We start from the raw sequence: 23,682 nt of genomic DNA, 5'->3' as shown, positions 1-23,682 counted from the left end.
AGAAGATAACCCTTTGTGTAAGAATACAGGCCTTTTGTGAAGTGACCCAGTGGAAACAAATAGGATGGCATTCCCATTTCCGGACATCAGGTTTTTATCTCAGCCATCCAGAACATGGTCTCAGTATAGAAGTGTAAGAAATTTGTCTTGAATGGCTCAGCTGCCATTCATTATGTCTTTGGTATATGACATCGTTCACCTCTGGCTGGCATTTAGGAATCGTGTACATCACAGAGATGCGTATTGGAAGTAGTAAGAGAAGTCCGATAAAAGCAAAGGTGACTGCTAAGAATGGTGGACGTTTTATTTTAATATGTATAAGCTAATAAAAGAACCATTTCAGGGGCGCCTGGGTAGCTCAGTTGGTTGGACGACTGCTTTCAGCTCAGGTCATGATCCTGGAGTCCCGGGATCGAGTCCCGCATCGGGCTCCCAGCTCCATGGGGAGTCTGCTTCTCCCTCTAACCTTCTCCTTGCTCATGCTCTCTCTCACTGTCTCTCTCTCAAATAAATAAATAAATAAAATCTTCCAAAAAAAAAGAACCATTTCACATAGGGTGTTCTTGTTCTGTTTAGTTCAGGCCAAAATTTTCTAAACCACGGTAGTTAACGAGTGTGTATGGTAGCGGCCAGTCAGTATCTCAGTTGTTTAGAAAAGGAGACTTGAGTTCCGATCTTTGCAGTTTAATGAAGCAGAAATGCATTATTTTTCTAATGATTTCTGTTTTAATTGGCTATGTTAACATTTACCAAAGCCTAAATATGAAAAACAGGTGCTTATGGAAGGCATGTCAGTGAAATGTGAGACAAACAGGTGTAGTATCCTGCTTCCCTACTCTCTTTACTACTTGTCGGTGCAGCTGTTACCCTCTGGTTGTTGGGCAGATGTGATCACTTAGGCGATAGAATGAGGTAGTTGGTTGTAACAGAAGGAACCCTAGCATTTGAACATGGTTTCTGTATCTGCAGGTTATTTGGTGACTTTGGACAAATCATTGGCCCTTTCTGAACCCGTTTCCTCCTCTGTAAAGTGAGGAAGATCATGCCTCAGGGCTTTGAGTGGGCTGTTTAAAGATTAAATTCACATATATACATAAAGACTATATATGAATTTTGAATATTAGGTTAATGTATAGCAGAATTTTCACTAAAGCTCAGAGCTGTTGCTTGTCTTACGTTGGCAGGCTTCCCCTCTGTTTCTAACCTGATTGGTTAGTGGGCCACCAGAACTGCCTTCAGGAGACTGCTGGTCGGCACAAGAGGAACACCAGAGGCATGGCTGGGGATAGTCAAAAGAAATTATAAACGTGGTTTGGTTTTGTAATCCCATGCTGCATTTTACAGTTTGAAGACTTGAGCCAGTTTTCCAGAAAACTAAAGTCGTTTAAAAAACTACTTTAAAAGTACTTTAAAAGTAGTTTAAAAACCTAAGTAGTCCCCCCCCAAAAAAACCCAAGTAGTTTAACTAAACTACTTTTTTTAATGAGCAGTGTTTCATTTTCTCTGTAGTATTAATTTTATTTATGAAATTTTACTTTAAATTTTCTTAATATTATAGTAGCTGCTTACATATCCTGTAGCTCAGTTCTTTAGATCATCTCTAGGCACAACATATCAATTAATTTTGCTTCAGAGCATACTGTCCCCAAAACTTACTGGCTTAAAACAGCAGTAATTTTATTGGCTCATAATTCAGGGGTCAGCAGTTTGGGCTGGGCTCAGCTGACGAGTTCATCTGTTGGGCTTTCCTCAGGTACTCAGGTATTTCACTGTAGTTGGGTGGTCTGAGATGGCTCCAGCTGTGCGCCTGGGTTCTCTTCCATGTGCCCTCTCATCTCTCGGAGAGCCAGCAGGGCTTCTCTACGTGTGCTCGCAGGGCAGCATTCCAGAAGGGTGACAGTTGAAGTTCACCAGCTCTCTTCTAGTCTCTAAACTCAGGCTGCCTCACGTTGGTCCAGGCAAGTCACAGAACCAGTCCAGATTCTAGGTGTGAGGGAAAAGAACTCTACAAAGGGCTTGTCACTGTTTAAAATGGTCATCAAACAATTGTTATTGCTGATGATGAGTACGGAGTAGAAATAGTGGGTATTTAGTCTGAGGTTAACAAAGTTTTAATAATCTGGAGGGTTTCTTAGCATGGGAATCGTTAGATTCCTCTTTCGATTAGGATACATTTCAGGTCATATCTGTGGGCCACGTTAATGCATTAAGTTTGGAACCAGTAGGCTGAGGTCTTTCAAATGGACCCCTCTCAGATTTTCCATGGTGGAAGAAGTCCTTCTATTACGATAAAGGATTTTCTGAAGGCCACTAAGATTCTTGAGTTATCCTTGAATTATTCTGAAATCAGACATAGACTAGAGAATGACAAGCCCCTTCCTTCCTCCTTGAGAGGAAAAGAACATGAGGTGTTTGGTGTTAGAATACTACAAGTATCATATCATAATTTGTCTATCTGAATTTGTTGAGGAGCTAATAACATACTTACGATATATTTGCAGTTAGCATAAAAATTTAATCTGCTTTCCAAGTGATACCTAAAGTATATTACAGACTTCTGTCTTGCACATTGCATCCTGAGTATCTCTCAGCTTGCTTGCTTTACATTGTCATTAGGCCTTTCTGGAGGTTCTTCTTTTTTGACTTGCTGATTATTTGTGTGGGTTATCAGCTAACCAGGTTTATTAAACTTGTGTGTAAAATAAGGATAAGGAAATTCTTAGGGTGAGTTGGACAGTCATTCACCTCTCATAAATTACATACATACTTGGCCTTGGTCAGTGTTTGGTTGCTTTTGGGTTTTGCCTTTTGCCTGCCTGTTTCTAAACCATGTTCAAAGAATGGCTGGGTAGCTAATTTCTATGTAGTTCTGATGTTATTCTTCACTTATTAAAATACATATAATATAATATATAAATAAATATATTTGGCCAGCTTATAAGATAGATAGAATTTCTCCTATCTCAGAAATGATTCTGAGAAACTGATTTTTACCCAGAAAATTATGACTCGTTTTCTGTCTCTTCTTTCTGACATTTTAGTTTAAGATGAAATGTTGTTACCTTTGGTTTCTTAATTTTAAGCATTCTTTGGAGTAATTCTATATAATTTTTTTTTAATAGGGACAATTTATTGGCGGATTGTTTGCAGGGTTGTTTTGTGGTGACATGCACGCTGTGCGCATTCATCAGCCTCGTGTGGCTGCGAGAGCAGATCGTCCACGGGGGCGCCCCTATTTGGTTGGAACATGCTGCCCCGCCCTTCAACGCAGCGGGGCACCACCAAAATGAGGTAACCCCTCCATCCCTGAACTGGTTCTGTTTGTGTAGTTCTGTTTGTGTTCTGTTTGTGTTCTGTCTTGCGCCCCCTTGCAAAGCATGATAGTGAAAGGTTTGGGAGAAGATTAAGGAAGAAGGCACTTCTACTTTGCTTCTTAATTTTGGAGCGAGATTGGGAGCAGTGTTGGGGTGTATTAAAGTAATCTTTCAGCCCCTTTGCCAGATTGACTGCTTCGTGCCGGCCTGTAAGCGAACATAGAGACTCCCCGGTGATTATACCGACATGCTGAGGAGGTGCCCTGCTTTCTGGGCTCATCCGTTTCTTCTTATGCAAAATGCCTTGTGTTTGCTGCTCCCAGTAGCAACGGTACTAAAAGTAGAGTCATTGGAACTCTTACACAATCTGGTGCAGTTTCACTTTTTCTTTATGAGAGATGCATGCTTAATGTTAGATGCAGGAGCATTTGCTAGATGTGTTAAGAGAAAGAGGATTAGATAAATGACTTTTAGTGTCTTGCTTGCTGAGAAATTATTGGGCTGAAAATGTTAAGATTTAGCTATGTACAAAAACTATGCTTTGTAAAATTTTATTACAAAAAAATGACTCTTAAGATACTTAAGATGATAATTAACAACTTAATTTTTTCATTTAAGGACCTTTTGCTGTATCAGTGTGTAGTTCGATTTCCATCAGATTCTGCCATACTTTTTTCTTTACAGGGTTGAGTGTAACTTCTTAGCACATCACACATACGAGAAATGAGACTAGAAAGAAAAGACACTTCTTACCTAGTATTAATACTTTTATCATTGTATCTCATATTTTGAAGCATTAATGCATATTTTGAAATACTTAATGTTGCTCTTTCAGAATCTTCATTGACTCCAGGGCATTCAGTGTTTTCCTTAACTATGTCTTTGCATTAGGTAGGTAGCCAGACTCCGTAAAAGCCTGAGGAACTGACAGAGTCCATACGGCCAGGTTTACCTACTAAGCAGCAATTAGAAATTGTTTCCTTAAGTGTTTAACTGATAACAGAGAATTAAGTTACAGATCTGTATGGGTATAAACAAATAGGTATGTAGGTGAATACGTCTTTATCCCTGAGGCAGTTGGTAGAGGCAGGAGATGCCTTCTAAAGAAGGATTATGGGCCAGAGTTGGTCGTGGGGTTTGAGTCTCATTATGAGCCGGCCCCCATCCCTGTGGCCCCTGCCCTCCAATGTGGCACATGTGCTAGAGTCTGAGTTCTGTTTCCCCAAAGTTAAAGAATGGAGACTGAACAGTACCAAAGACACAAAGAAACAGAGAAGCCCAGAGTGATCAAATAAGGTCACCACCAAGTGAGATGATGGCTGAGAAGCCAGAGGTCATCCTAAGAATGGCTGTTCAGGTCCAGGTTCCACGAGAGCTTCCTGGGGTTCCACCAGATAGCCTTGATGAAGACTATGTTGAAGACCTTGAGACCATTCCATGAAGGAATCCTCCTAACCCTGTAGTCATAGGTTGCAGCTGGGCCCAGGGATGTCCTCAGATCTTTACAGGAGCTTGCTGTACAGTGGCTGAGACCTTGTGTTCACGGAGAGGAGCAGATTGTGGAGATGCTGGTACAGAAGTAATTCTGGGTTGTCTTGCCTGAGCAGTGACGTCAGCTTGGGGTCAGAATCACCGGCTGAATCTTATTGCTCCCTTCTTGCTTAACCTACTTTTGGTGAAAAGTAACCAAAGTTCTCTTTGTTGCAAGATCCAACTGTGGTTATGGGAAATCTGAACCTTGGGTTTCTTTGAGTTTGTCCTTGACTAGTTGTAATAAGATTAAGTCAGAACTTCTATCTGAGCCTTTTTTTGGCTGAGGCAGCTCTAGTTCCAGAAGCTGAACTCCAGAAGGAGTTCCTCTGCCCTGTTGTTAAGATAGACAGCCTGCTGCTTGTTTTTACTCTGTTGAATGCCTTGTTTTTTGCACTTTGTGACATGTTTTAATGTATTGTTTATGTATCCAGAGAGGTAGTGGCTTTAACTTTCTGAATTCTTGATTTTTGCTCTGCTGGCATGAGTAGAAACTTCTGTAACTCTACCAGTAACTGGTTTGGGATGTGCCTGAAGTGTTAAAGTTAGCCAGATTTGTTGACCCATTTTCTGTAATACTTTGTAAAATCCCTAAATTATACTGAATGAATATATACACTGTGAAGTGAGTTTATGTTCTCATATGCCGAGTAGATCCAAAAATCAGATACTTGTAGAAAAGATAACTTTAAGAAGTGTTTTTTTTAATAGTTTATTTGCTAGTTTTATTATTTTTTAACGGGAAGAGTGCGATTTGGAAATAGAACAGAATTGAGACAAGTGAGCTACATTTCTGGGCTCTTCTATCATTTTAGGCTCCAGCAGGAGGAAATGGTGCTGAAAATGTTGCCCCTGACCAGCCTGCTAACCCACCAGCTGAGAACGCGGTGGTGGGAGAAAACCCCGATGCCCAGGATGATCAGGCAGAAGAGGAGGAGGAGGACAACGAGGAGGAAGATGACGCGGGTGGGGAGGATGCAGCCGATGCCAACAACGGGGCTCAGGGTAATGGCTGCTGGCCCGCGCTTACCCTTTCTTCGTGACCATGAGTCCATGTACAGCTTTCCTTGAGAAGGACTGGAGAGTTCGAAATATTGTGGGTTTGGAGTTCTATTTCTAACCTGTTTTTACTTTATTTTGCAGATGTGCATTTATGGATATACATATGTGTAAATTTTTTTGTGTGTGCAGGGCGCATTTTGTGGTGTTTACTTTTTAAAAGGTTTTATTAATGTGTTTGAGAGAAAGTGAGAGGACGCGAACAGAGGAGGGGAGGCCGAGGGAGGAGGAGAAGCGGGCTCCTCGCCGATGGGGTGCTGGAGGCGGGGCTCGAGCCCGGGACCCTGGGGGGGCGACCTGAGCTGAAGGCAGACGCTTCACTGACTGGGCCACCCAGGCACCCCACATTTTGTATTTTAATATCCTGCTCAACAGGACTTTTATAGGGTGGATAGGAAGAAGTTATTTGTAAGTTGTACTGGACTTGAATATTTTTAAAGGAATTTGATACAGATTTCTATATTTCCTTTCGTTTCTCTTGAAAAGCACAACTTTTAATATCAAAGAATTCTTGAAGTGTACGCTGCAGGTCAGATGTCATTATGAACACCATTTTCTCATTTTCTAGCAGTCTAACTCCAGAACGCAAAAGCCGACCCAGGACTGTGCCCGCCAGTCAGCTGGCAGTAGCTCACCACCTCTGCTTGTCTCCTCCCGCCCCAGACTTTTCCTCTCCAGCACTGCCCTATCTCCGTCCACCGGAGATCGCTAGTGGCCGAGGGTCTCCTGGGTGCCAGGCACTCAAACAGATTCTTGCCTTCATGGAGCTCCTGGTCTAGTGAGGAAGCAGGAGTGCCCAAGTGCACAAACACCTCGTTACACGTTGTGATAAGTGTGCAGTTGCTCTGTGGATGCTGTTGGGAGAGTCTGTTTTAAACAAGATTCTCCAGGTAGCTCAGAGTAGGTGATACTTGAGGTGAGCCTGAAGGATCAGAACAAGCAAGTTGTGTGCTGGGAGCAAGGGGCCTTTGTAAGGAGCTGAGAATCTATGATCAGACGCTCCAAGAAGTCAGCCTGCTGCCACTGGTGTGGCCATCCTTTCCTTCTCTTCGTCTAACGCAGGAGCTCCCGATTGCGTAGTTCTGTCTTCCACTTGTGGTCCACATAGCGCTCCCAGTGCTCTCCTGCTTTTAAAATCCGATCGTGGTTACACGTGTTACACTAAAGAAACAAAATCCACGTTTAACCTCCACCCCCCCACCACCCATGAGCTGATCCCTGTCTGCCTTTCATACTTCATCTTCTACCTTTCCCTCCCCACCCCCAGAGAATTCTTGTTCCTTAGCTTCCTTGTTTTTCTTAAAATTGCCAGATTTGTTCCTGACTCAGAGCAGTTAAGTTCCCGCTTTCACATAACCCTATTTGTTTCCTTTCTGGCACTTAACCACATTATGTGTGTTGTATTTATGTATTTGGGTTCTTATTACCTAACAAGCAAAGAATGTAGTTCAGCTTCTCATCAGCAGCTTACAAAACACCAAATTAAAAGCGTATGTTTTATTACTTACGGTTCAGGTTCCATCAGTAATCTTTCAACTACAATTCTTTTTACAGATGACATGAACTGGAATGCTTTGGAGTGGGACCGAGCTGCAGAAGAGCTTACGTGGGAAAGAGTAAGATTCTTTCTATCATGCATTCTGGTGTTTTAACCTTAAACTATGTGTTGAAGTTCGACATGTCTAGATGCATACACTAGTTTCATAGCTACATTCAGTGGAAGCTGTAGTAGAACTTTAGTTTCTAGAAAAAAGTGATGTGTTGTGAAAATATTAAAAATATTATAATGTTGATTATTTTTCTATTTTCTGGCCTTTAATACAAACAAATTGTGGACTTCTGTAAAATGAAGTAACAATTTAAATTGAAATATTCTGATAGTGCAGTTGGTATACCATGAAATCTTGTCTGGCTCCTTATCCATTGTGAAAATTAAACCCATAATAGAACTGTTTTTACTTTATAATCATATGATTTGGAGTAAAAGGTGGCCCAATTATAAAATTCTAATAAACAAATTTTTTACTCTTTGAAATGATATGCTGTATTGGAAAGTAGTGGGTAAGGATCATGTTTAAATATAATTAAAAGTGAGCCTTTTTTCTAAATAGAATGAAAAATCCTGTTGCACCTTGAACTTGTGCATATTGTTATTTATTTCAGATGCTAGGACTTGATGGATCGCTAGTTTTTCTAGTAAGTAAAGCTAATATTTTTAAATAGAGTTTTGACTTATGTATCTTAATGATTTAGTGATTTCAAATTTATAGTATATCCACACTTTTTATAGTAAGGGTCAGCATACCCTTTGAATTTTGATTACTGAAGAAAGTCTGTTTTGTGTATTGAAAATACTGGCAAAGAACAAATGTAATAGTATTTAAAAAGGTCATTATTAAGTATTGATTTGTAAAAAAGAAAATGAAATACAGATTTAATAGTAGTTAAGAACTTGATCTTCTTTTAACCTTGCAGTGTTTAATGCTTTGTAGTGCTCACAATGAGACCCAGTTTCTTGTTAGGTTTCTACTGTTAACCAAACCTCACCTGTCTTTACCTTATTAGCAAAGAGTACGAACTCAAAGGGGAGGAATAATTATGTAAAGAACCTGTTCTTTAGGAGAAGCGATGCTGTGTTCAGGTTCTGTATTATAAAATGACTTGGGATTTTTAAGTGGCTTTGGGTGTCGTGATAACTTAGCTACTGGTCGAAGAACCCCCGGCTGACTGAAACAGTGACATAAGGTCACAGTCATCTTGGAGGTGATAATACATAACTGGTGGTGGTAGAGTAGAGACCGAGCGAGAATGAGTCTTCTAAGACTTCTACTGAGAAAACCAGGGTGCCATAGGCAGAAAAGGGACCAAGGAAGAGAAGTGACCTTGCAGAAGCCGTGAGAACAAAATGGACACTGGAAAGAAGCACTGTGTGGTTTATATTGATGTGGAATTCTAGAATTAATGCAATTTTCAAATTTTCCTCCATTAAGATTTTTTTTTCCCTCCTCCATTTGGAATTTTTCAGCATCATTTGATTTAAATGAAATCTGGCTGTTATTTCTGAGAATCTGTGTAGTTTGTAGTGGCATACTAATTTCTGAAGAGGAAATGTTTATGGATTGATTTTTTTTTTTCTTGCATGTAACATTATGAACTTGAATTTTACTAGGTTTAGTTTTATGAGCTATCTAATGAAAAATGAGAAGTTGCATGTAATGAAATCACAACATTATTGAGTGAAGATTTCAGTCTTAACTAAGTGGAGTAGTCCAGTTAGACATGGAAGAAGAATTGAATATATTTTATTAATGCTCTTTTCCTTTAGGAACATGTCTTCTGGGTGGTGTCTCTAAACACATTGTTCATTCTTGTTTTTGGTAAGTGGTGTTTATGATGCTGTTATTTATGGTAGTATGATAGAAATTCAGTTTTTAAGGAGCCTTGTTACAGGTTTTGTTTTTGTTCTTAAACACTGGAATATGTGAAATGGTTGCAGATAGTCATCCTGTATAGGAAGGCCCCAGGTACAGATACATTTCTTTCCCAAGAACATTGACTACAGTTACTTACCATCTCTGCTTCTTTTGGGCATCTCCATCTCTTTTTATAGGAATTGACTTTAGGGGTGTCTGAGTGGCTTAGCTGGTTGAGGGTCTGCCTTCGGCCCAGGTCATGATTCCGGGATCTTCGGACAGAGCCCCTGCCTGGGGGCTTCCCTGCTCAGTGGGGAGTCTGCTTCTCCCTCTCCCTCTGCCACTCCCCCTGCTTGTGCTCTCTCTCTCTCTCAAATAAATAAAATCTTAAAAAAAAAGTTTATCTTAGACTGACTTGAGATTATGCATCATCCTTTCCCTGGAACTAATTTTGTGCTGATTATCTGTGTGCTTTTCCCTTTGGCAGAAGATCTTGTTTCTTCTCTCAGAATCTTGACCAAGGCTTTACCAGAGACCCTGTCTTGGGAGCTGTCACTAGGGATAGATACAAGCTTGAGGAGCATGAACCTTTCCAAAGTGTGAAATCCCTGTAGAACCAAATTCCAGTAAACTCAGAGTCACTTCCAAACACTTTTCCCAATTGTGGCTGTGAGGATTCTTGTGACCACACAGGAATCCCTTTAGGGAAAGGAAGAGAGGGGTGGCAGGTTTTTCCGCTTTGAGAAAGATAAAAGAAACTGAATCGAGCAAAACAATGCTTTAGAATTCAGTTTCTGCATCTCTCAAGGGAAAGAAAGTGGAAGTGTGATAGAATCAGGCTCTTGTTAGATTGTACTATGAATTGTATCTCTTAGAGACACCTCAGTTTACAGATAGCTCTGTGGGAATGAACTTTGATAAATTCCTTTTTTATGCATATGAGTTAACCCTCTTTCCTGCTGAGGAAGAGACATAAAGATTTTCCAGGGTTTTTCCACTGGATTCCAAGTTACTTGCTTCGGTTTGGGGACCACATTGTGCCTTAAAAAGCAGTTGTTTTCAATAGGAAACCATGTAGTCAAAAACTGAATTATGTAAATGAGAATAAGACAAAAAATTAATTTCTGAATATTATAAAATAACAAAATAAATTTACAGGCATCTTGTTTAAACAAAATTATCTTGAAAAAGTTCCATTGATTCTCAATTCTTAGTAGCTATTTAAGATGGTGCAAGTTAATAGGAAACTCTTCCCTTTTGCATAGGGGGTAGAAACAAAAATGCAGATTATTCTGCCTACTTTTTCATTATGTAAAATAATTGGTTAATATAGAGTGTGCATCTGTTTTTGATTCTTGACCAGATTTTGAGAGGAAAAAATGATCTGTAGATTTAGTCTTTGTTCTTGAAAGAAAAGCTTAATGCTAAATTAATGTTTGGAGGAAAAAGTCACCTTTAACAGGTGAATTGTAGTGGGGCACCTGGCTGGCTCAGTCAGAGGATCATGTGACTGTTGATCTTGGGGTTATGAGTTCAAGCCCCATGTTGGGTGTAGAGATTATTTAAAAAAAAAAAAAAAAAAACTTAAAAAAAAAGGGAAAAAACCCCACATGAATAATAGAAAAGATAGCTAACATTTATGTAAAGCACATCACATCTTAAGTAAATTTTTTTCCTAATCCAACCTCCTAAACTTATATACTATGAAGAAATAATCTTCGTAAATCTGTATTATACTTAGGATTTTTTGAAATGAACCAAGTTGTTTTCCTCTTTTTAGGAGTATATTTTCCCTTAAAGGTGAATGGTCATTGGGATTAAGCACACTCCTGTTTCTTTCCTGCTTGGGTTGCTGTGTTAGAATTTTCCACTTGCATTTTTGGAGTCTTGTGGTCATGTACTTTGCAGAATTATAAACTTAAAATGTGGCTATCTCCTAATAGAAGGGAATGTTACTGAGATAGTGACCTTAATTTCAGGATACTTAATCTCATGGTTGCTGTGTAATGGAATAGAAATGGATTGTTAAAAATTGGTGCTCAGTTTAATATTTCCCTATGTAAATAGAGTTGGAACTTGAAAATTTGCCTTTCCTGGAGGCCAATTTGAGTCATCCTCAGAGTTGGGTGAGACAACAAAATAGGAAAATTCTGCAAATAGTTTTTTCTTACTCATTAAGAATTTCTTGTGCTTTATAGTACACATAATATATTAGTAAAATGTGTGTATGATTAAATTTCAATATGTTGGGAATACTTGTTCAGAAAAATTTGTACCCATGGAATACTTGATTTTTAAAAAGGTTTGCTGGTCAGATCCCTATGGATTCACTCTGACTTTTGTCTTAATGTTTGAGTCCCCCTCCCTGCTTTACTTATAATCTATGCTGTTCAATTAATTTTGCCATAAGGAAAACAAATTTTATTTTAAAAAAGTAAAATTTTATTAACGTAACACAAAGACTTGAAGAAAAGAGACTATAAAAATATTTACTATGAAAATGTTAAGGATATTTTTTTCATTTAACTGTAGTAGTATTATTACACCATACTAAATTAGCAGAATTTAGTGTTTCCTAACAACTCTTCATATTAAAAATTCCTAGATGATCTCAAATGTCATTTTACAGTTGGTTTGTTTGAATGAGGATCCAGATCTGCACGTTACTTTGGGTTAAGTTGAAGTTCCTTTTGATCTAGAATAGTCTTCTCTTTGCTCCCTTCATCTCCTCCTACCCTGGTTTGCCATTGATTTGTTGACGTGACAAGTTAGCTGTCTCTCTTGCCTTCTACATTTGTCTGAATTGCTTCCGGTATGATGTCCACTACCTCGCTCTTTTGTCTCCATATTTCCTTTAAACTGGAGGGTCTAAGTAACATCTTAGTTATCCTGAACCTGTTTGTTCAGAAGCAGTGAGACAGGTATGCAATCCTTTACCCCAGTTACCAGTTTTTAGGGTAAACAATTGATGTGCTATTTCCAGGGGTGAGGAAAGTGTTATTCCTTGTTTTCTTTTTTCCCTTTGTGTTTTTTGTTTTTGGCTTTCCCCTTTTTGAGTATTATGAACTCATGGATTTTTTTTTTTTTTTAAGATTTTTTTTTAAATTTATTTGACTGACAGATCACAAGTAGGCAGAGAGAGAAGCAGGCTCCCCGGCAAGCAGAGAGCCTGATATGGGGCTTGATCCCAGGACACTGAGATCATGACCTGACCGGAAGGCAGAGACTTAACCCACTAAGCCACCCAGGCGCCCCGAACTCATGGATTTTTTAAGCATTCTGTGTGTTTCCATCCGTTCTGGTCATTCTTTGAGGCTCATATCATTCTTTCCTTGGCCAGTAAGACCCTCTTCATGATGGTTCCAGTCCTTTTGTCATGAACGTATTAGACCTTGATATCTTTGTTCTCTGGTTATAGAGAATGTCCTAGGCAGTGCATTTTTGGCCCCAGATCTGGAATCTTCCATTTCTCCAAAAAGCCCTGGTTTCTTTTACTGTGGATTGGTACTAGGAGTGTTCGTTGTTTTGATTTTGAAGTTTTCATTTAATTTTTCTCCCCCTTTTAGCATTTTGCCCTTACCACATTGGTCATTTCTCCCTTGTTGGTTTGGGATTTGAAGAACACGTGAGTATAATACTTCTACAAACTTACTTTCATTACTTGCCTTCAAACTTGATATTTGTTGAGTAAATGATAGTGTCGTAAAGACTTATGTCATCTCTCAGTTTGCCTTATACAAAGCAATAGTTACCCAACACGAACTCATTCTTCTTTTTTCAAACTGACAGTCACTCAAACATAGAAGGTCATGTTGCCAGCTAAGAAAAATGTGTTCTGAATCCTATGGTACACTGCCTTCCTGTTGGGCAGGCCAAAGGCATGCTATTGGCAAGTTCTTTTATAGGCTGATTTTTGACCCATTCCATTAACTTGCTCCCTTTTCTCCCTTTCCCACAGTGATTTAGAAAAGTAATAGTATATCAGTCAAGTTTAAAAAAAAAAAAAAAGTCTGTTTTGGAATGATGGGCTACAGTGTTTTCTAACGAATTTAATTTTGACATTTTGTTCTTGTTTTTAGATAGATAAATATTTGAATGGTCAAACCTACAACTGTTTTACAGGGTCTCCAGAAAGAACTAGTCTTTTAAGGAAATCTGACATTTCTAGAATGTTCTGTTCAGTTTGTGTACGTAAATCCTGAAAGATCACATTCTGAAGTGTTCTGAAAGAGCAGAGATGTGTTCCAGTATTTAATGTAGCTCTCAGTTTTCATTGAACCCAAGAACTTGGAAATTTCAGATTCATGCTTTGATAAATTTGAATTTCCAAATTATCAGCCCTTGCTGTCAGAAATTTAGGAACCTAAAAGATTTGTCACTGTCCAAATTTGTACTCTTTGTAAGCTGAAAATGGAATGGATTTGGAGAACAAGGAAAACTTAAAAGTCATTCCTGGGGTAGGAGGTGAGGTGGCTGAGACTTACCTGGCAGGTGGGCTGCTGGGACGGTGTGCTGCTGCTTTCATTGCTCAGCCTGCAGTCCCCCGCAGGATGGAGTAGGTGCAGATTAGTGTAGTGCAGCTTTTGTTTTCGTAAAATTTAAATCACTCGATTTTGCCTGCTTGAGTAGATTGCTAACAGTGGGAGAATCTGGTTTGCAGAGATGTCGTTCAAAGGAACTTCATAATTGTCTAGTTGTAAGTTGCTGGGACAGTTCACTTTGAGTCTGCTCGGATTGTTAAATACATTGTTAAGCTGGGAGGGAGGCCGTATGGTAAAATTAAATTCTATTTATTTTTATTTCTAGGTCCAAGCATCTCATTTTGAAGGTCTAATCACAACCATTGTTGGGTATATACTTTTAGCAATAACACTGATAATTTGCCACGTATCCTTTAATGAACTAATAACATGGATGTTTGGTGGTATTATTATTCACACCAAAGAGTTGTTCCTGTTAGAGACAAAACTGTTTCTCTTCTGTCCTCTCAGTAAAAGTTGTAGCTATTTGTAGTGAGGATGAGGGCAGACGAAGTATGAAATTAATTCTGTCAAATAATACGTGTTGCCTAAATAAGTACCTATTTCTTTGTACCTTTAAATGCTCTATTTTTTTCCTTGACTAGATGCTATAGGGCTTGGCAACTCTTGTTAAATTTCATAGGTCTCGTCGTTTGCTGGGAGTCTGCTATATTGTTGTTAAGGTAATTCCTGTTAGAAGTTAAAACTGGAAATGATTTCTCCCCATTTGGATGGTATTTGATGGTTTTTGTTTTTACTTAAGGTTTCTTTGTTAGTGGTGGTAGAGATTGGAGTGTTCCCTCTCATTTGTGGCTGGTGGCTGGATATCTGTTCCCTGGTAAGTTTATTATTCGTTAAGATATAGTCAAATAATGTAAAGGTGTCGAAAAGGGAGGTCTTTAGAATGAATTTCTTTTAAAGGAAACTCTGTGTGATAATAATTTGCTTTGTTTCCCCCCTGAGAATGGATCATTGTGAAGCCTTAATGTTACTAATTTTTGAGTACCTGATATTTTTTTGAGGCTTTGTGAAAATTTTTGATGTTAGAATATTTTGACTAGAACCTTTCTAATAACCAGTGAAAATTTTCTTACTCATTTTACTCTTCTTAATTTTACATTAATTTCAAGACATTATACACATAAGGAGAACAATCTGATAAGAACAGTCTTTGTAATAATAAGTAAATTCAACCATTTCTTTTAACTAAGATGATTATAATTTTTAGTTACTGTCAGTGGTAATCAGGTTTTGACTTTTCAAAAATACTTTGTATGTAGAAAAGCTGCCTTTGGTCTGAGAGAACATTTTCACCTGTACCTTACTATTAAAACTTGTCGCGGGGGGGTGGTGGTGGGGTGCCTGGATGGCGCGGTCTTTTACGCATCTGACTCTTGGTTTTGGCTCAGGATCCGGATCTCAGGGTCTAGAGATCAAGTCCAGTGTGGGGCTCCATGCTCAGTGAGAAGACCGCTTTAAGATTCTCTCTCTCGCTTTGTCCTTCCCTCCTGTGCTCTCTCTTTCTCTGTCTTTAAAAGAAAAAGAAAAAATTTTGTCATGAATGCAGACGTATAACCATGGAAAGAAGATACTTTTTTTCCCGAGATATATTTGTTTATTAGGGTGCACACAGCAGGGAGGGGTTGAAGGAGAGGGAGAGAGAAACCCAAGCAGACTTGGCGACAAGTGCAGAGTGCAACGTGGAGCCCAGTGCAGGCTTGATCTCATGACCCTGAGATCAGACCTGAGCCAAAACCAAGAGTCAGCTGCCCAACCAACTGTGCCACTCAGGCACACCTGAAAGAAGTTATTGTTAACCAAAAATGGTTCTTCACAGTAGCAGCAGTATTAAAGTTCTTATTCACCAATTGGTTCACCAGTCTTCTTATAGTTAAAATGTTATATTGTCATTATACATTTGTGACATAGTATCCAGCCTTACTTATATTTCTTTGACACCATGAAATAGCATTGAAAGAACTGGAGTCCTAGAACATCATAACCCACGCACATGGTGATTTATTCACTTCTTGGAAGATGGAGATGTTAATTTGGCAAATGTGAGCGGTGCAAATCTCTCTCACCTGTTCTGTCTTGATGTAGGAAATGTTTGATGCTACTCTGAAAGATCGAGAGCTGAGCTTTCAGTCAGCTCCAGGTACTACCATGTTTCTGCACTGGCTAGTCGGGATGGTGTATGTGTTCTACTTCGCCTCCTTCATCCTGTTGCTGAGAGAGGTGAGTTCTGCAGGGAAACGCCAACACTGTAACTTTATGGAGAGCACTTTTGTTTTAACTGCGAGTCGTACATCAAAGGCTAATGATGATTTCCTGACTAATTTTCTCTGTTATTCTAGTCTAAGAGATAGATAGTTTGATAGATGAGTCTGGCTTTTTAAGATTTTATTTGTTTGACAGAGAGAGACATAGACATAGACAGAGAGAGGGAACACAAGCAGGGGTGGGAGAGAGAGAAGCAGGCTTCCCACTGAGCAGGGAGCCAGATGCCAGACTTGATCCTAGGACTCTGGGCTCATGACTCGAGCTGAAGGCAGACATTTAATGACTAAGCCACCCAGGTGCCCTGAGTTTGGCTTTATTTCTTGAAATTCTTTTTAGTTACTTGTCTCAAAAATGGACAAGTTTTAGTACTTCTGTGTATAATTAGTTATGAGTTTGGAAGATGAGTAGATTGAGGGAAAAAACTAAAAGTACTTGCTTTACTTGATAGTTATTGTGACCATCCTCTCATACAAGTTCTTGGAATTTTATGTGATGTGAGTCTGTCTTGGACTCCATTTAAGGAAATACAGTACTGGAAATACCCAAAGCGGGGAATATGGTTTTGTGGATCAAAACTCAAAATACGTAGTCAAATACCGTAAGCATGGAATTACAGTGAGGGGCCTTTATGATTCCAGTTCACTTGCCTGAGGGATACCAGTTCTCATCCTGTTTTTAGAATATAGTCCTTACTGAGGCGCCTGGGTGGCTCAGTGGGTTAAAGCCTCGGCCTTTGACTCAGGTCATGATCTCAGGGTCCTGGGATGGAGTCCACGTCTGACTCTCTGCTCAGCAGGGAGCCTGCTACCCCCCCACTCCTCTCTCTCTGCCTGCCTCTTTGCCTACTTGTGATCTCTGTCTAGCAAATAAATAAATAAAATCTTAAAAAAAAAAAAAAGAATATAGTCCTTATTGATTTGAAGAGAGTGAAATGAAAATAGGGTCAGTATTTGATTAGTATAGATCTCATGCTCAGTCATTCTGATGCAGTGGGAAGTATAAAAATGAGTAATTTTGACAAATGTACTTGTATTTCCTCAGATACTACTCTATGTTCACTCTGGGCCAGCACTATGCTGATCTAATAGTAAGAAACAAAGACAGGGTGCGTCTGGGTGGCTCAGTCGTTAGGTTTCTGCCTTTGGCTCAGGTCATGGTCCTGGGATTGAGCCCCATATCTGGCTCCAGGGAGCCTGCTTATCCCTCTACAGCTCTCCTGCGCTTGTGTTCCCTCTCTCACTATCTCTCTCTCTAATAAATAAACAAAACCTTTAAAAAGAAAAAGAAAGAAAAAAAGACAGGATCCCCATTCTTTTTGATTGTATATCCTGGGAAGGAATACAACCATCAGACAAGTCAGCCTGTTCCACTGAGAGTGGTGGTGGAGAAGTACAGGGGGAAAATGTGCAGGAGTGCCAGAGAAGGCCGATGAATCCAGTGTGAGTGGAATACAGAAGCACCAAGGTTTAATGCTATTCTTGGTGTACTTTTCCTTTGAGATACTGAGGAGTTAAGGAGTGGGCTGGGGTCAGAATGTTTTCCTGAATTATATGGTGTAAGTTCAGTAAAGTCTATTTGTAGATAAAACTTGTATTCTTTTTTTGAAACAAGCATTTGAGACTAAATTTTTTCTGAACTATAATTATATACAATCTCTGAAATACATTGTTAAGTGATGAAGTGTTTTTACATCGAAGTTTTTCATCTCCTCGGCTTGGTGGTTTTTTTGTTGGTACAGAATCCTAGGGTTAGGGATCTGGATGGAACCATAGAGGTCGTATACTCCCTCACTTGGAAGATGGGGAAATACAGTTGGGGCAGGTGAGAGGCATACATGGGGTAACTCAGAGAATTTGGGCCACTCAGGACTGATACTCAGACTCTTCCATTGCCCCGTCACCCACAGCATCTTGGGTTGATGATTTCCACTGAGAAAGGGAGAAAAGATGTAGACAGTAGAATGAAATGCCGAGAAGCTTTAGGGTTTCTTAATTAACAAGATACCTCCTCTCAGGAGAGTAAGACTGGAATCAGATCTTCTATTTAGAACATTTATAAATTGCCGTGTAATTCTTTTTTACCAGATGATGCTGTATAATGGCAGTGTTTAAAAAAAAAGATACTTACTTTTGGGGCGCCTGGCTGGCTCAGTGGGTTAAGGCCTCTGCCTTCGGCTCAGGTCATGATCCCAGGGTCCTGGGATCGAGCCCCGCATCGGGCTCCCTGCTCAGCGGGGATCCTGCTTCCCTTCCTCTCTCTCTCACTCTCTCTCTCGCTGTGCCTGTCTCTCTGCCTCCTTGTGATCTCTGTCCAATAAATAAATAAAATCTTAAAAAAATATACTTACTTTTCACCTCAGAGACTTAGATTTCTTGACAAATTGCACTTACTAAATTTTTTCATCGAATGATTAAAAGCATCAAAGGACATCAAACACAAGATGGTTTCCGTACATGTTCTGATTTAGGAACTTGTTTTCATAGGAAAACCATGTGAATTTTCTGGGGCCCATTTTATTAAGAAGCTAAAATTTTAAGAATCTATTTGTATGTTAATATTTTAGCTCATTTTACAGAGTCTGAAGATACTGGTATTTATAGCATTTAAAATACATTTGCAGGTACTTCGACCTGGTGTCTTATGGTTTCTAAGGAATTTGAATGATCCAGATTTTAATCCAGTACAAGAAATGATCCATTTGCCCATTTATAGGCATCTCCGAAGATTTATTTTGTCAGTGGTAAGCATACCTTTTTATTGTTTTTTAAGTAAAGTGTAATATTTTGTTTTGTTGGGGGTGTTTTGGTCAGGGACTGATAAAGTACATATATTGAATAAATTTATGTTTATCAAAGCTTGTAGAGCTTTGTTGTCAAATAGTTGTTTTATTGGTTGCTTCGATAAAGTAAATAAAATGTTTACTAAGACAAAAATGTCCTCCAGTTCTTAAGTAGTGTAATTACCAAATTATGGGTGTTAGAATCCCATTTCATTTGCATTGGAGAAGTGGAGATTTGTTAATAGCTTTTATATTAAACTCTTTAACAGAACTATGTCAAAGCTTATTCCCTGCCTGGAAGAAAAAATTACCTAGTTAAAACTAAGTTTTTCCAAAATGAAATTTAAAAAGCAGTCTTACGCCCTTTGGAAAATTTGTAGCCGTTAATATGGGTCACATCTTACAATACTTACAGGTGATTTAAGTTGCAGACAGTTCTGGTGCTACATTATAAGTTTCTGACTCTCTCCTCACATACCATGCAGTGATTATCCTTTGTGGCTCCTATTTGAGCCCTGGTGTTCTAGAGAGAGAGGAGCAGCCTCCCTAGGAATGCATTCTGTCCGCAGGGTGACCCAAGTTTAGTGTGTGGAGTGAGAACACTCGGGACCCTGGATGGGTGTAGACTTGGATTGGTTGGGTATGTTCAGAGTCTGCTTGTCTCTCATGGGAGTGATTTACAGTGCCGTCATGTCTTTTGTTTTACTGCAGATTGTCTTTGGCTCCATTGTCCTTCTGATGCTTTGGCTTCCTATACGTATAATTAAGAGTCTGCTGCCCAATTTTCTTCCATACAATGTCATGCTCTACAGGTAAGTTTTTGAAACTTGGAAACTTTACTAATTTAGTTCTGTTGATACCCGTTCATTTCTTAACAGATACTGGAAATCATTTGTTAGTTGCATTTTGCCATTTTAGGTTATATAAGCATTAGTTTAGCATTTGCATTTTCCAAAGGAAGACTGACTTTTCTGCAGATGAAGTGCGCATTTGTTCATCATTGAAATGTTTACCATACTTAATGAGAGCACGTTAGCCACAAACATCTTTATACGAAAAGCACATCATATACATTAAAATTGTGTATTTAGCTATAGATTAAAAATAAGACATAAGGCTTACAGATGTAAAATCTTTTTGATTTAAAAGTTTGTCACCTAGAAATCTATGTTCTACCACTTCTCCTTTATTCCTTTTTTTAGTGACTTGCATTATCCTTTCACTTACCTAAACAGAAATCTGCTGGGAAATTGGGTTTCTTCCTCAGATTTCTTTTCTTTTTTCAAGATTTTATTTATTTGAGAGACAGAGAACACAAGCAGGGGGAGCAGTAGGGGGAGAAGGAAAAGTGGGGCTTAATCCTAAGATCCTGGGATCCTGATCTGACTGAAGGCAGATGCTTAACCAACTAAGCACCCAGGCACCCCAGTTTCTTCTCAGATTTATTTCTCATTGGGCTTTAAATCTTTTAAATCTCGTTTTTAAAAAAAGATTTATTTTTGAGAGAGAGCAAGCATGCTAGTGAGGGATGGGGCAGAGGAAGAGGGGGAGAGAGAACCTCAAGCACACTCCCTGCTAAGCGTGGAGTCCCACATGGGCTTGGCTCCAGGGCCCTAAGATCGTGACCTGAGCTGAAGTCAGAAGTCGGACACTTATCCAACTGTGCCACCCAAGCACCCCGAGTCTCATTTTTAAAGCTCTTTTATCTTACCTTATCTTACCATACCAGGTGAAACTTGGTATGCCACTTACTTCCTTAGTTTAGGCCTTCTCTTTTTCTCCTTTTATAACCCATCCTTAACACCCTGCCTTTTCCTCCATAATCTCTGTGATAATGTCTAGGTCATTTAGAGAGATCTGCAAGCCTTGGTATAATCTCAGAATGACTTCCCAGCATCTGGTCCCAGCATTGTCTAACTTGAATTCTCCTCTCCAGCCATACTCCCTTCCATTAAGTCTCCCTAAAAAACAATAGCTAAAATACTTAGCTATTTCTTATTTTTCCCTTTCTGTTTGGAGTAACCTTCCCCATGTTTGCCTGGCAAGCTTTTGTTATCTTTCCTCAAAATCCAAATTAAGGTTTTATTGTCCGAGTTTTCCCTGAAGTATATCATCACTCTTTCCTTATGTACTTGGATCTGGTCATGGAACCAGGGAGGCACAAGTTTTGGCTTTAGGTATTGTTAAGATAGACCCATTTTGGTAGTCAGTTACACCTAGAAGTTTAGCAAAGTTTTTGAACTACAAAGTGGTTTTTATTCCATTCTTCCATTAAAAACAATTGAGGACCCATGATATGCCTGGTACTTTTCTGTGTACTAGGTGTATAACAGTGAACAAAGCAGAATCAAGAAAATTCCGTTCTTGTGGAGCTTACGTGATGGGGAGACAGCCATAAAAATAGATAAAAGATAGTGAGGTGTATCGGGTCATAAATACTATGGGGGAAAAATGAAGCCGACAAAGGGAATAGAGAGAATGGTCAGAATGGGGTTATAATTTAGAAGGGATTGATGACCTCAAGAGGGGACAGTTGAGGAAGCTGCGAAGGAGGTGATAAGGGAGTGAGTCCTGTGGTTTCCTGGAGGTAGAGTGTCCTTGGAGGGGGTTGGGCAAGTGCAGCGACATTGAGGTCTGTTGGAGGAGCAGCAGGAAGGCCAGTTCGGCCGGAGTAGAAGAAAGAAAGCATGGTAGTTGGCTGTGAGGTCAGAAAGGTCATGGAAAGTCAGATCCTAGAGAGGCTCGTAAGCCCGTGTATACACTTTGGCTTTAACTTGAGTGGTTTAGGGAGTTCTTGGGAAGATTGGTATAGAAGAGAGATCTGATGCAGGTTACCAAGTGTCACCATGGCTGCTCTGATGAGAAGAGATTGGCACAGGGTGGCCAGGGCAGGATCCGAAAGCCAGCTGGGTGGATAGTGCAGCAATCCTCGTGAGAGGTAAGGGTAGTTGAGGTGAAGGAAGAAGCAGTGGGGGTCATGAGAAGTGAGATTTAGGGTACTCTTGGGGTCCACTCAGCAGGACTCTGGCTGTTCGAGTGTGGAGTGAAGAAAAGGCAGTCAGGGATCCACGTTTCTGTCCTGAGCACCTGGAAAGATGGAGTTGCCGTTTTCTGCGGTGCGGAAGGCTGTGGGGGAGCAGGATTAGAAGAGAAGAGTAGAAATTTGCTAATGATCAATTTAAGATGTCTCAAGTCTGTAGGAGACACTGGTTGGCACTTTGGATATGAAGTTAGGAGTTAGGGAAGATGTCTGAGTGGTACATAGACATTCCCGGAAATGTGGTATTTTAAGCCACAGGAGTTGGTATTTGTTCAGAGAGCATGCGTAGATGAGAGGAGAGAGGACAGAACCTGGGGTCCTCCGTTGTCTCCAGCCCAGGGACCTGAAGGGCTGCTAACAGATCTAGAAAGGCATCTAGTGAGAAAGTGTTTTGAGGGGCATGGAGTGACCAGCTGTGTGACATGCCGCTTGCTGTACTGCAAGTGAGGTGGACACCGAGACTGATCACCATAACACCACCAAGGTCGTTGGTGACCCTTGTGGGGAACAGTTTTGGAGGAGTCAGAGGGGGAAGCTTTGCTGGCTTCGAGGGAGAGTGGGGGAGAGGTGCTAACAGTGGTGAGTTGGTAAGGCGATCTTGAAGGAGTTTTGCCCATCAGATGTTTAACATTGATACAGTTATAATGGGAAACTAGATTCACGGTGTAAATTACAACTGTTTGTAATTGTCTTAGTGATGCTCCAGTGAGTGAACTGTCCCTTGAGCTACTTCTGCTTCAGGTGGTCTTGCCAGCGCTGCTTGAACAGGGACACACGCGGCAGTGGCTGAAGGGGCTTGTGCGAGCATGGACTGTTACCGCTGGATACTTGCTGTAAGTAGGCCGGTGGTAGCCCTTCTGACGGAGTGTGTTCCATGCCCCACTCCGGAAATAGTAGTTTTAAGAGGAGACCATTGGTGGTATCTGCAGGTTGTATATAATACTTGTTTTAATTAATACTCAATTTTGCTTTTTTTTTTTTTTTAAAAGATTTTATTTGTATATTTGACAGACAGAGATCACAAGTAGGCAGAGAAGCAGGCACAGAGGAGGAAGCAGGCTCCCTGCTGAGCAGAGAGCCCGATGCGGGGCTCGATCCCAGGACCCTGGGATCATGACCTGAGCTGAAGACAGAGGCTTTAGCCCACTGAGCCACCCAGGCACCCCTCAGTTTTTCTTATTTTTCTGATTATTGTCTGTTCTTTTATGGAGAATGTGTACATTTTTTTACCCTCTTACAGAGGTTTGGTTCTGGCCCAGGTTCTTTGATTTCATTACACAGGGTGTAAATAAATATTTTTTTTCAGTGCATTAAAAGCAAACTAACTTAATTCTGGTTTTTTATTTTACTTTAAGATTTTATTTATTTAAAAGAGAGCATGAGTGGGGGGTGGCGAAGGAGGGGGAGAAGCAGAGTCTCTGCCAAGCAGGGAGTCCATCAGGGACTCCATTCTAGGGCCCCCAGGATCATGACCTGAGCTAAAGGCAGATGCTTAACTAACTGAGCCCAACCAGGTGCCCCATCCCTGATTATTTTAGAAGCCTTACCCTGGCAGGAGGTTTCTCAGGCATTCAGTCAACATGTTGCCTTTATTTTTTTTCAAGTTTCCATGTTTCATACTTATTTTTAAAGTTGAATCTTCGTAATTTAAATGTTTCTTTCATAAAATTTGTGGCATTCTGTAGAGACCTTATTGTGAAATGTGCATCTGGTTGTATTGGATTAAACAGGTGCCCTTCTTTGC

The 23,682-nt window shown here is 40.0% G+C and overlaps 1 protein-coding gene across 4 annotated transcripts in view; it reads left to right on the top strand.

Moving 5' to 3' along the window:
• The window catches only part of MARCHF6 (membrane associated ring-CH-type finger 6), an 82,397-nt gene that overhangs the window by 36,342 nt on the left and 22,373 nt on the right, over positions 1-23,682 (top strand). For all 4 annotated transcript variants that reach the window (XM_032337752.1, XM_032337754.1, XM_032337751.1 and 1 more), the window contains exons 6-18: positions 3,123-3,291; positions 5,660-5,849; positions 7,458-7,519; positions 8,067-8,099; positions 9,229-9,280; positions 12,883-12,941; positions 14,123-14,203; positions 14,451-14,519; positions 14,600-14,674; positions 15,940-16,074; positions 18,740-18,859; positions 19,610-19,710; positions 22,634-22,771. In XM_032337752.1, coding sequence (XP_032193643.1) covers positions 3,123-3,291; positions 5,660-5,849; positions 7,458-7,519; positions 8,067-8,099; positions 9,229-9,280; positions 12,883-12,941; positions 14,123-14,203; positions 14,451-14,519; positions 14,600-14,674; positions 15,940-16,074; positions 18,740-18,859; positions 19,610-19,710; positions 22,634-22,771 — 1,284 coding nt within the window. The remainder of the gene's footprint in view (positions 1-3,122; positions 3,292-5,659; positions 5,850-7,457; positions 7,520-8,066; positions 8,100-9,228; positions 9,281-12,882; positions 12,942-14,122; positions 14,204-14,450; positions 14,520-14,599; positions 14,675-15,939; positions 16,075-18,739; positions 18,860-19,609; positions 19,711-22,633; positions 22,772-23,682) is intronic.

Source organism: Mustela erminea, chromosome 3 (genome assembly GCF_009829155.1).
Source record: "Mustela erminea isolate mMusErm1 chromosome 3, mMusErm1.Pri, whole genome shotgun sequence".
NCBI classification, from domain to species: Eukaryota; Metazoa; Chordata; class Mammalia; order Carnivora; family Mustelidae; genus Mustela; species Mustela erminea.
Note: the sequence above shows the minus strand (reverse complement) of the source record. Positions and strands in the feature narration are given on the sequence as shown.